The 13845-nt window shown below is 43.7% G+C and overlaps 1 protein-coding gene and 1 pseudogene across 1 annotated transcript; one reads left to right on the forward strand and one right to left on the reverse strand.

The window, feature by feature from the left end:
* Positions 1–5295: 5295 nt before the first annotated feature.
* Positions 5296–8933, reverse strand: LOC103680462 (annotated as a pseudogene).
* Positions 8934–13234: 4301 nt separating this feature from the next.
* LOC103680459 (olfactory receptor 10H3-like) lies at positions 13235–13837 on the forward strand (the record flags this gene model as incomplete). Its single annotated transcript, XM_008709973.2, has 1 exon — positions 13235–13837. A coding segment is annotated over exon 1 (594 nt), but the record flags the coding sequence as incomplete, so codon positions are not given.
* Positions 13838–13845: the final 8 nt, after the last annotated feature.

A 13845-nucleotide genomic window follows, 5' to 3' on the forward strand; every position in this document is an offset into this window, starting at 1 on the left:
GAAAAGGATTTCCATAAGATGTCAGATAGCTACACCCGTTTACCATCCTTTATGTTCTGACCCAAGCATGAACCCTCTCCCCCTTCTAGCCCTCATTTCTCTCTGTTTGCATCCTTCTACTTCTGGTCCCTTTGTCTCTCATTCTCCCTTCCCTTTCTCTTCTAAGGTGAAAATTGCCCTGTTACCAGCCTTCTCCTCTTCATTCCTTTTCCAGATTTTGCCCCATACCCAATTTTATGCAACTTTCTGTTCGAATCAATTGAAAGGACTCCCATCCCACTAGTTCATTCTCTCTTTTTATCTCTCTCTCTCTCTCACTCTCCCTCTCTCTCTTTTTCCCCTTCACCTTCTAAACTCTTAAGATAGAAAACCTCCCTAAGTGTGTATTCTTTCCAAAGCAGGGAACAATTATAAATAGTAAGCCATCTTCCAGGAGACTAATAGTTTATTTTCTTTTGTGCATTTGTTATAATTTAAGACAGTAGTATATACTTGGAATGTAAATGGACTAAATGCCCCCAATCAAAAGACACAGGGTATCAGACTGGATAAAAAAAGCAAGACCCATTGATATGCTGTCTGCAAGAGACTCATTTTAGACCACTTCCAGACTGAAAGTGAGTGTGTGGAAAACCATTTGTTATGCTAATGGACATCAAAGGAAGCTGGGGTGGCAATCCTTTCATTAGACAAATTAGATTTTAAATCAACGAATGTAATAAGAGATGAGGAAGGACCACTATATCATAATTAAAGGGTCTATCCAACAAGAAGATCTAACAACTATAATATTTTTGCCCCTCGCATGGGAGCAGCCAATCACATAAGCCAATTAATAACAAAATCAAAGAAACACACAGACAATAATACAATAATAGTGGGGGGGAGTCTGCAATGGACAGATCATCCAAACAGAAGATCAACAAGGAAATAAAGGCTTTGAATGACACACTGGACCAGATGAACTTCACAGAATATATTCAGAATATTCAGAACCATACTAAAGCAACAGAATACACATTCTTCTCTAGTGCACATGGAACATTCTCCAGAATAGATTACATACCGGGTCACAAATCAGGTTTCAACCAGTACCAAAACACTGGGATCATTCCTGCATATTTGTGGACCATAATACTTTGAAACTGGAACTCAATCACCAGAGGAAATTTGGAAAGAACTCAAATACATGGAGGTTAAAGAGCATCCTACTAAAGAATGAATGGGTTAACCAGGAAATTAAAGAAGAATTAAAAAAAAAAGAAAACACAACTGTTCAAAAATTGTGGGATGCAGTAAAGGCAGTCCTAAGTATATAGCAATACAAGCCTTTTCAAGAAACAAGAAAGTTCTCAAATACACAAGCTAACCATACACCTAAGGGAGCTGGAGAAAGAACAGCAAATAAAGCCTAAACCAGACAGGAGAAGAAAATTAATAAAGATTAGAACAGAAAACAATGAAATAGAAACCAAAAGAACAGTAGAACAGATCAAGGAAACTAGGAGCTGGTTCTTTGAAAGAATTAATAAGATTTTAAACCCCTGGCCAGACTTATCAAAAAGAAAAGAGAAAGGATCCAAATTAATAAAATCATGAATGAAAGAGGAGAGATCATAATCAACACTGAAGAAATACAAACAATTATAAGAATATATTATGAGCAACTATATGCCAACAAATTAGGTAATCTGGAAGAAATGGATGCATTCCTAGAGATGTATAAACTACCAAAACCAAACCAGGAAGAAATAGAAAACTTGAAGAGACCCCTAACCAGCAAGGAAACTGAAGTAGTAATCAAAAATCTCCCAAAAAACAGAGCCCAGATCCTTCCCAGGGAAATGCTACCAAAAATTTAAAGAAGAAATAATACCTATTCTCCTGAAACAATTTCAAAAATCAAAATGTAAGGAAAATTTCCAAACTCTTTCTATGAGGCCGAACATTACCTTGATCCCAAAACCACCAAAAATAAAGACCCCACCAAAAATAAGAATTATAGACCAATATCCCTGATGAACATGGATGCAAAAATTCTCACCAAAATACTAGCCAATAGGATCCAATAGTACTTTAAAAGGATTATTCACCACAACTAAGTCGGATTTATCCCTGGGCTGCAAGTTTGGTTCAACATCTGCAAATCAATCAATGTGATACACTACAAAAATAAAAGAAAGGACAAGAACCATATGATCCTCTCAATTGATGCAGAAAAAGCATTTGACAAAGTAGCGTCCTTTTTTTTTGTATTTTTTAAAAGATTTTATTTATTCATTTGACAGAGATAGAGATAGCCAGCGAGAGAGGGAACACAAGCAGGGGGAGTGGGAGAGGAAGAAGCAGGCTTCCAGCAGAGGAGCCTGATGTGGGGCTCGAACCCAGAATGCCGGGATCACGCCCTGAGTCGAAGGCAGACACTTAACGACTGAGCCACCCAGGCGCCCCTGAAGTGTCCTTTCTTGATTAAAACTCTTCAGAGTGTAGGGATAGAGGGAACATACCTCAATATCATAAAAGCCATCTACGAAAAGTCCAAAGCAAATACCATTCTCATTGGTGAAAAACTGAAAACTTTTCCCCTAAGATCAGGAACACAGCGGAGATGTCCACTATCATTGCTGCTGTTCAACATAGTACTAGAAGTCCTAGCCTCAGCAATCAGACAACAAAAAGAAAAAGCATCTGAATTGGCAGAGAAGAAGACAGACTCCATCTCTGAATTGGCAGAGAAGAAGACAGAAGATGACATGATGCTGTATGTGGAAAACCTAAAAGACTCCACCCCAAAATTGCTAGAACTCATACAGGAATCCAGCAAAGTGGCAGGATACAAAATCAATGCACAGAAATCAGTTGCATTCCTATACACTAACAATGAGATAGAAAAAAGAGAAATTAAGGAATCGATCCCATTTACGCTTGCACCCAAAACCATAACATACCCAGGAATAAACCTAACTAAAGGGGTAAAGCTCCTGTACTCAGAAGACCATAGAACGGCCATGAAAGAAATTGAGAAAGACACAAAGAAATGGAAAAACATTCCATGCTCATGGATTGGAAGAACAAATATTGTTAAAATGCCTTCAAGCTCTATTACAAAGCTGCGATCATCAAGACAGCATGGTATTGGCACAAAAACAGACACATAGATCAATGGAACAGAATAGAGAACCAAGAAATGGACCCTCAGCTCTATGATCAACTAATCTTTGACAAAGCAGGAAAGAATATCCAATGAAACAAGAACAGTCTCTTCAACAAATGGTACTGGGAAAATTGGAGAGCCACATGCAGAAGAATGAAACTGGACCATTTCCTTACACCATACACAAAAATAGACTCAAAATGGGGAAAGACTGAAATGAGAGACAGGAATCCATCAAAATCTTAGAGGAGAACAAGGCAGCAACCTCTTTGACCTTGGCCACAGCAACTTCTTGCTAGACACATATCCAAAGGCAAAGGAAACAAAGGCAAAAATGAACTATTAGGACTTAATCAAGATAAAAAGCTTTTGCACAGCAAAGGAAACAGTCAACAAAACCAAAAGACAAACAACAGAATGGGAGAAGATATTTGCATATGACATATCAGATAAAGGGCTAGTACCCAAAATCTATAAAGAAATTATCAAACTCAGCACCCAAAAAACAAATAATCTGGTCAGGAAATGGGCAGAAGACATGCACAGACATTTCTGCAAAGAAGACATACAAATGGCCAACAGACACATGAAAAAATGCTCAACATCACTCAGTGTCAGGGAAATACAAATCAAAAGCACAATGAGATACCACCTCACATGAGTCAGAATGGCTAAAATTAACAAGTCAGGAAATGACAGATGTTGGTGAAGATGTGGAGAAAGGGTAACCCTCTTACACTCTTGGTGGGAATGCAAGCTGTTGCAGCCACTCTGGAAAACAGTACGGAGGTTCCTCAAAAAGTTGAAAATAGTGCTACACTACAACCCAGCAATTGAACTACTGGATATTTAACCCAAAGATAAAAACAGTGATCTAAAGGGGCAACTGCACCCCAATGTTTATAGCAGCAATGTCCACAACAGCCAAACTATGGAAAGCATCCATTGACAGATGAATGGATAAAGAAGAGGTGGTATATATATACAATGGAATATTATGCAGCCACCAAAAGAAAAGAAATTTTATCATTTGCAATGATGTGATGGAACTAGAGGGTATTATGCTAAGTGAAATAAGTCAATCAGAGAAAGACGATTATCTTATGATCTCACTGATAGAATTCCACTGAATGTGGAATTTAAGAAACAAAACAGAGGAGCAATCATGGGGTAGGAGAGGAAAAAATAAAACAAGATGAAACCAGAGAGGGAGACAAATGGTAAGAGACTCTTAATCATAGGAAACAGACAGGGTTGCTGGAGGGGCAGGGGTGAGGGGATGGGATAACTGGGTGAAGCACAATAAGGAGGGCAGATGTTGTAATGAGCCCTGGGTATTATATAAGAGTGATGAATCACAGGTCTGTACCTCTGAAATCAATAATACACTATTTGTTAATTAATTAAATTTAAATACAAGAAATATTAAAAAAATAAAATAAAAGTGTCTATGGCAAAACATAAAACAAGCAAACAAAAAACACCACAATACTATAAAACACTGGATACAATGCTTCGTAAGAAAAGGGTCAACAAGGGATGCCTGGGTGGCTCAGTCGGTTAAGCGTCTGCCTTTAGTTCCGGTCATGATCCCAGGGGCCTGGGACTGAGTCCTGCACTGGGCTCCTTGCTCAGCAGGGAGCCTGCTTCTCCCTCGGCCTGCTGCTCCCTCTCCTTGTGCGCGCGCTCTCTCTCTCACTGACAATAAATAAATAAAATCTTAAAAAAAAAAAAAAAGAAAAGGGTCAACATTTTGGGCATTTATTATTATGCTCATTTTTGCTTATCCTTATGGTGGAGGAGGGGCAAGTCTTCTGTTGCTTGTCCATTCAAGAAGAAACCAGTGCATCAGTGCCCAGACACAGCTACATGATGCTGCCCTCCCAGCCCTTAGGTAGATAACATGTCCTCTGATGGAGCTAATGGGATGGACTTCATCACACGGGGTGAGGGACAAGAGATTGTGATCACTAGATCCCATGCAAGGGGGGTAAACAAACTGGAGAAAAACAAATACTGAGCATGTATCCTTACCCTATGGATGTGTGTATTTTCATATACATGAAACCCTACAACAGTCCTATACAGACAGATATTATTCCCAGCTCTTCTGTCGTACTTCCTTACTGCCAAATTGACCATCAGAAGTCAAAGGGATTGAATTTTCTCTGGAAGATTTCCATTATGGCATTCTTGAACTCCTTATTCCTGAGCCTGAAAATGATTGGGCTGAGCAAGGGAGTGAACACTGTATAGGTGGTGGCCATCTGTTACTGTCCATAGAATGGGGGCCTTTGGATTTGAGGTAGATAATGGAGGCAAAACTGTAGTGCACAATGACCACAGTGAGGTGGGACACACATGTGGAGAAGGTCTTATGTCTGCCCTCAGCAGAGGGGATCCTCAATATGGCGGCCAGAGTGAAGACATAGGAGAGGACGATGAGGAATAAACAGCCCATCAGAGCTGTGACACACACCAGGACCACACCCAAGGAGAGAGGAATTCTCATTCCCACAGGCCAACTTTGGGAGAGAAAACACATGGCAGAGAAAATGGTGTATCATGTTGGATCCACAGAAGGTGAGGTGAAAAACTATCAGGGTCACTATCATCCCCATGACTGAGCCACCAGCCCAGGTCCAGGACACCAGACTGGCACAGGTGCGGGTGCTTATGAGCACGTTGTAGCGCAGGGGGTAGCAGAGGGCCACATGGCAGTCATTGCCCATGATCATGAACAGAAAGGTGTGCTATATATCCTCACAGCACTTTGCCTTCATTTATTCATTAATGTAGTCAAGAAATATTGTTCAAGGCTTATTTTGTATTGAAATTTTCTAGGTGCTTGAATCCAGCAATGACCAAGACCTAGGGCTCTGCTCTGTCCTTTGCATGGTCCACCAATAGAAGCTGTCATGTAACCAAAGATGACAGCACAGAGTGGTCAGAGGAGTGTTGAGGACAGCCCAGGGCTCTGCAGAAGCTAAGTGTGGGTCACAGATCCAGCCTGGGATTTAGAGACTTTGAAATGGTGATGTCCACAGGGAGACCTGAAGGGTGAGTGGGTATGACTCAGGTGAGGCAGGGAGGTGGAAGAGGGGTTTCCAGACAGAGGGTCCAGCAAGCACAAAGCTCCAGGGTGACAGAAGCATAGTGCATTTGGGACAATGGTATGTTCAGTGCATCAGGGAGAGTTGGAAGTGGCTAGTGTGATTCTGGAATTGAAGGCAGAGAGGTGAGTAGGGCAAGAGCATGCAAGACCATGGTGTCCACTTGAAGAGTTTGTTCTAAGAGCAATGGGGACCCTTGAATGTTTTCTAAATACATAGAGGAAATAGCTGTATTCGATTATGTGAACATATTCATGGATGTTTCCAGGTGGGGCTTCCTATGAGGGTGTTCTTATGACATCTAGTACATGTCCTTTAGTGGGTTAATACTTATGTGTTGGGTTGGGTCTATAGTTAGGTGTGTAAATACCGACTCATAGGGAATACCTATGTGCAGCTTGAATACATACTGTCAAACAGTTTTCCAAAGTGATTTACCAAGAGGAACATTTTAAGCACAAGCAGCATGGTCAGATTCCTAGTTGTAGAGACCCCTCTGGCTGGTGTGAGGGAAGCAGCCTGCTGAGGGCTGGTTGGGTGGACAGTCGCAGGAAGAGATGGGGAGAGGTGCTAAGTGACATAAGTCAAGCAGAGAAAGACAATTATCATGTGGTTTCACTCATATGTGGCCTATAGGGAAGAGCATGGAGGACCACAGGGGAAGGGAGGGAAAACTGAAGGTGGGGAGATCAGAGAGGGAGACCAAGCATGAGAGACTGTGGACTCCAGGAAACAAACTGAGAGTTGCAGAGGGGAGGGGATAGGGGGATGGGCTAGCCGGGCGATGGGTATTAAGAAGGGAACGTGTTGTGATGAGCACTGGGTGTTATACGCAACTAATTAATCATTGAACACTGCATCAAAAACTAATGATGGCTATGGTGGCTAAATAAACATATCAAAAAATTAAAAAAAAATAAGATGGGGAGAGGCACATGAGGGCATCCTGGATGGGGTGCAGTGGGAAACTAATGTTGATTTCAGACAGAGAATGGACAGTGATGCTGATTGGACTGAGGGAGACAGGAAGTGAACTGTTTCTACTTCTAACACTCAAGACACCTAATGTGTGAGTTCTTTCCACACCAATGACCAACTCCACAACTACACAGACACTACCTTGGTGTCCTGTAATTCTGTTCAATTCTGACACTTACTACCTGGGGATGCCAGTCACAAGTATTCACAGCCCAGGGTACCTGCAGTTCTGTCTGACGTGGCTACAAAGGTGGGGGTTTCCACATTCCCCCATTTCCGTTTGGATACTTTGCTAGAATGACTTACAGAAATCAGGAAAATTCAACACCTACTCTTCCCAGTTTGTTATGAAACAACAACTCAGATACAACCAAACAAAAGAGATGCATCCTGCAAGGTATGGAGGGAGGAGGGAGGAACTTCCATGCCCTCTCTGGACATGCCACCCTCCTAGCATCACCATGTGTTCACCAGCTGGGAAGGTTTCTGAATTCCATTGTTCAGGGAATTCTTATGGAGGTTTGGTTACACAGACATGATTGATTAAATCCTTCATCCTTATTGAGTATGAATCTGTAGCCCCTCTCCCCTCCCTGGAGGTTCCAAGTCTCTAATCACCCTTGGTTGTTCTGGTGAGCAGCCCCCTTCCTAAAACTATCCAGGAGTCCCCAGCCACCACTCATCACCAAGCCACTATATCACTCCTGAGACAGGGGCCTAGCGGCTGTGTCTCAGGAACTGGATGAAGACCAAATGTGTTATTAGAGCCCAAGGATGCACATACTAAGGTGAATTTTCAGGTTTGGATACCATGACAACAGAGATAGGGTAAATCGACCAAGACGAGAAGTGGGCCTATTCAGTTTGGCCAGAAGACACTAAACACTTCCACTGACCAAGAAAAACCATTCTCCAAGACCTAGCTCTAAATTACCCTTATTCTGGGAAGCCTTCCAGCTGCCTTGACCCCAGGGCAAAGCCGTGGATTCCCACTCTGGGCTGCTCCAGCTCCTGCCTTCCCTCCAACCTGCCCTGAACCCACAGTCTTGAGGGCATCTAATCCAGTCCTATCTCCCCCAAGACTGGGAGCTCCTAGTCCTCAGCTGGAGCTGGGGCTCCCTGGGCAGAGAGAGACAGCAAAGAGTCTTGGTTGTGTTGAAGTGTTAGAGGAAGGAGGAGAGGCTGCAGGTCCCCAGAGGCCCTCTGATGATCCTCCTGGCCTCTCCAGACCCTGAGGGCAGCCTTGCAGGTTGGTGTCCTGGGGAGACCCTGGGCAGCAGCCTGCTGGGAAGCTGCAGCAGGGATAAAGCACACAGCATTTGTTCCAGGAGCCCCGACGTCTGGCCCCATACCTGCCTCTGTGTGCTGCTGACAGCCTCAGGCAGGAGAGCTTCTTCTGCCCTCCCTTGCTGGCTACTTTCTAAAAGAGGCAACCCAGGCTGAAGGGGACCAGGAGGGACAGGGTAGGTGGCAATACTTGGACAGTTGTGGGGAGGAAGTCCCAGACTGGAAATGGGGACAGAGTCTGGAACAAGGGTCAGAAGGCAGGTTCGTACTACTGGGAAGCTGCTGGGGGTCTTCTCAGGATGCCCATTCTGGGTCTTGGGTACGTCACCCAGCCTAGTGTCCTTTGCAGTTTCTAGGTCAGTGGTTCTCAGCCCAGGGTGATTCTGCCCCACATGGGACATGTGCAAATGTCTGGAGACAGTTTTGGTTGTCACGACTCAGGAAGGGGGGGATGTACTGGCATCTGATTGTGAGGCCAGGGAGGCTGTTGAACATATAAAATGCACAGGGCAGCCATCATCTCAGGGAAAGACATGGCCCCAAGTGCCAGGAGTAATGAGGATCAGAAACCTTGCTCCAGGTGTGTAACTTGTCTGTGCTGTTGTGTCCTGACTTGGGTGACAGTGGTCTTTGCTGTCCTGAAGAGTAACTTTGTGGGGGAGGCAGAGGGTTGAGCTGGATGCGTTCCTGTGATAGGTGACATGGACTCCACACCTGTGTGTGAGTCACCCTCTGTAAAACCAGAGTAGACAGAATTCTCTCCTGCACCTGTCAGAGGAGACTAGGGAGCCCAGCCCAGAAAACTGCTGCCCCTCCATCCAGCAGGAGGTGGGAAGGCAGCCTATAACAATGAGACAGGGACTCAGTGAGAGGGTGGAGGTTGCATCAGCCACTCGTGGAACTGGGTTGTCAGGTTACCAGAGGTACTAGGGGTGCCCCTGGGGTCAGACACCATGAGTTTACAATGGGGCCTGTTGGTGCCATGTGGTACAGACTGAAGACAGAAAACAGCTTGGAGGACAGAAAAGATGTCGAATTCAGTGATCACTACCCATATTAGGTGAACATGGGGTCCTTTCTGTGAATGCTCATGGACCTTCTCCAGACAGTTCTCTGCTTACTCCCATTTTTCGTTCAGGGAAAGGAACTCAGAACTGGAACTTTCTTTCTCAAAAACACACAGCAATAGGGAACAATAGCTGGGACTTGAAGCCTGGCTCTGATGACTGCATCGGGTGTCTGTTTCAGACAATGCTCTCTGGAAGCCTGAATGGAGTGGGAGCAGAGGAGGAGCCTGAGGCAGTGAGCAGTGCAGGGGAGGGAGGTGGAGCCACACAGATGGAGAGGTGCAGAGCCCAGGGGCAGCTATTTTGTAGGTGGAGGGGATGCTGAGTGAAGGGGGATGAGGCACAGAAGGGGGCTGACACCCGTGTCTGGGTTTCTGTGTGGGACAGCTCCATGGCCACAAGACAACTTCCAGGTCATCAGCACAGCCTTCGTCACTCCAGGAAAGTCCCTCCCTGTCCTGCCGCTTCTGTGTCCTCTAGGCTCCAGGTTGACCCCTATTGTGGAGGACCCTTGGGAACAAGGCCCCAGGGAGACCACGGGGTGCAATGATGGCTGGGCCCTGTCCCAAGCCTTGGATTTCAGGAGCTCTGGGCAGCAAATGAGGCTCATATCATTCATAAAAATAGTTTTGTTTTATTTTATGGCAGATGACAGGTGCAGTTTGAGTCAGTGATATTTCTGGTTCCCTGCTTTTGATAATCATTGATTTTCACAACATCCTTCTCTTATTTTGTTCATGTTCCCTTTCTGCCACCCTGTTTCCCTCCAGTTTCAACAACCACTCTAACACACTGAAGGTATGCCCTTTGGTTTGTGTATGCTCTTATACATAGGTATGTTTCTCTGTGCATATCTACATTGTAAATTTTCTTTTTCCTTTTTTAATTTCATAGAAAATTGGTCACTTTTAGATTTTAAAGAATATAAAATTTTACAGTAAAATGTAAAAATTTTAAATTTATAAAAATTTTTACTGTAAATTATATAGTAAATTTCTTAGTTTACAGAAAAAGCCATACCTCCTCTTTCCTGCATACCCTTTTCCTCTTTTTTACCTCTTGTGTTAGTGTGGGTCATTTGTTCCAGTTAGTGAACCAATATGGATACATTATTATTAACTCAGTCCACAGGTTACATTAGGGTTCACTGTCTATGTTGCACATTCTGTGGGTTTGACAAATGTATAGTGACATGTATATACTGTTACAGCATCATCCAGAATAGTTTCAGTTGCTCTGTATTTCATGTGCCCAAATGGAATTATGTAGAGCATTCATCTGGTTTTTGCTTTATTCACTCTATTGTTTTGCGGGATAATTTAGGTTGTTGCATGTGCATCCAACTGCTGCCTGGGGCTCCAGTGTCTGCATCCAGCCCATGTGACCTGCCCTCTTCCCACTCAGGGACAAGCAGCTTTTCCCATTCCTCCCTACAAGCAATGCGACAAAGCATCCCCTGACATGCTCCCCTATAGATTCCTGTGAACAATGGAGATAGATGCTCAGGAGCACAGGTGCTGGTGCACAGAGCACAGGAACTCTGAATTTGCACCCTCTAGTTCCCACAGGCAGTGCATGAATATTGCTTTCTCCCCATATCCTGATCAGCACTGCACACTTTTTAATTTGGATAATTGAATAGGTAGTCACTGAATTTCCACTGCATTTCCCTTCCTTTCTCTCACTCCGTCCCTTCCTCTTTTTTTTTTCTTTTTGGCATGTTTTCCTTTGCCTGTGCTACACCCTCTGTGAGTTCTCTGCTCACACCTTTGCTCATTTCTGTATTGATCTTTCTACTTCTTGTAGATGGAACTGATTTGTCCTTTATTCTACCTCCTATTCCCTGGTCAGTTGTGGACAATGAAAATGATCTTTCCCCACCTTTCCGTCCACTCTTAACTGGATCCAGGACATCTCGTGTTGAACAAACACTCTTCATGTTGATGTTTTCATTCTTTCAAAATCACCTAATGTTTGTGTTTCCAGAGTTTCTTTAAGAAGTCCTTCTCCACTCTTAGATCAACAAAATTCTTCTCCTACACCTTCTCCTATTACTCCTCGGTGTCCTATTTTATATTTATGTCCCGAATCCTGGAATCCACCATTGTGTGTTGTCTTGGGCAGAAATTCAGATTGACTTTGCTCATAGAAGGACCAGTTTTCATACCACAAAAATCCTAAACAGTCCACTGTTTCCCTTTGATTTGTGTTCCCACCTCTATCACATCTTCAGCTGTGAATCATGTGGGGAGATTTTCTGAGGTATCCAATCAATTTGATCTGTGTCTGTGTCTGTTCCAGGTTCACATTTAAAAATGCCTATGATGTGTATGATGTCTCTGATGAGTTTCCATACCTGACAGAGCATTTCCTTCCGATTGACTCCCATTTTTAGAAGATTGGTATAGGTTTGCACTGACCTTATTTTTCAGAAGGAATTTGTGGGAACTTTTAGGAAATGTGCAGTTGATTCACTGGAAATGTAAATACGGTTGCACTGATGTCATAATTTGAGGAAGACGTGTCAAAGACCCCAGCGGAGAGTGTAGACTGTTCTCCATGTGTTCAAATCCCCTTCTACCTTTTATTAATGATAAAAATTTCTGAATTTAGAGGTATTGCATGTGTTTGATTGATTCCTAGATATTTTATAACAGAGGCTTCCAAAGTGTGATATGAGGACCCTGGGGTCCCAGAGACCCTTTTTGGGAGACCATCAGGTCCTCACTTTTCCAATGAAGGTGAGGATGTATTTTCATCCTATCTCAACGAAACCACATATTGCCAAGGCTGAATGAAGAAGTAGATACAAGCCTCATCTTGTTTCCCATCCAGCCAGCATGGGACAAATGTGCTAAAATGTTAAAACAAAAACAAACAAACAAACAAACAAACCCAAACCCAAAAAACAAAACAAAACAAAAAAAACCACTCTTGTCACTAAATGTTAACTTTGTAAAAAGTAGTTACTTTCCTAAATATATGTTACTTACAAAGACATTGAATAGGTTGACTCTTCTTTTGAATGTATCCATAACTGAATATTGTCAGAGAATCTCAGTGTTCCTCTCTAAGACGGGAAACATGGGGAGTGATAATGCATCCAAACAAAAGCCCACTAGAGGCTCAAATTTTCTTGAGTGTAAGGAATCACCAGACCAAAAGCTGGAGAATTGTTTCTTTACACTTTGTGTCACTCTTGGGAATGGCATCTTACTTTTTACTTCAAATTCATATTTTGAATGATTACTACTTGTGTAATTCTATGAGAAATGCTGGTTTTTGGAAGCAGATCTTGTCTTCTGCAACTCTGTGCTCTCTTTTGCTGTAGTATGTTCTGTCTTCATTCTTTTAGTTTTTCTGTTGGAGGAACAGGTCTCTTCCTTACATACCTCTCCTCTCTTACATACCTTCTTTCTTTTCTTTCCTTAGAGCACCCCTCGGGGCTTTCAGTTCCATGCTAAGGAACAGCAGAAACAGTGAGTATCCTTGTCATTTTCCCAATCCTAACACACTGCATTTAAAGTTCCTCCATTCCATATATTTTCTAGGGTATATTATGATTCATGATCTTTATTCTGGTCCCCCTCATTCCCTCTGTAATCTGAGCAGATGCAGCATCCGCGGCTGGTCAGAATTATAGCATGGTGTCTGAATTCATCCTTGTGGGCTTCTCCACCTTCCCACAGCATCTCCTGCCTGCCTTCTTCCTGCTGTACCTGCTGATGTACCTGTTCACCCTGCTGGGAAACCTGATCATCATGGCCACTGTGTGGAGTGAGCGTGGCCTGCACACACCCATGTACCTCTTCCTGTGCGCCCTGTCCACCTCCGAGATTCTGTTCACTGTTGCCGTCACCCCTCGCATGCTGGTTGACATGCTCTCCAGCCACCGCACCATCACCTTTGTGGCCTGTGCCAGCCAGATGTTCTTCTCCTTCACATTCGGCTTCACCCACTCCTTCCTGCTCATGATCATGGGCTATGACCGCTACGTGGCCATCTGCCACCCCCTGCGCTACAACGTGCTCATGAGCACCCACACCTGTGCCCGTCTGGTGTCCTGGACCTGGGCTGGTGGCTCAGTCATGGGGATGATGGTGACCCTGATAGTTTTTCACCTCACCTTCTGTGGGTCTAACGTGATACATCATTTTCTCTGCCATGTGTTTTCCCTCCTAAAGCTGGCCTGTGGGAATGAGAATTCCTCTGTCACCTTGGGTGTGATCCTGGTGTGTGTCACAGC

This window comes from Ursus maritimus, unplaced genomic scaffold (genome assembly GCF_017311325.1).
Source record: "Ursus maritimus isolate PB19 unplaced genomic scaffold, ASM1731132v1 scaffold_202, whole genome shotgun sequence".
NCBI lineage: Eukaryota > Metazoa > Chordata > Mammalia > Carnivora > Ursidae > Ursus > Ursus maritimus.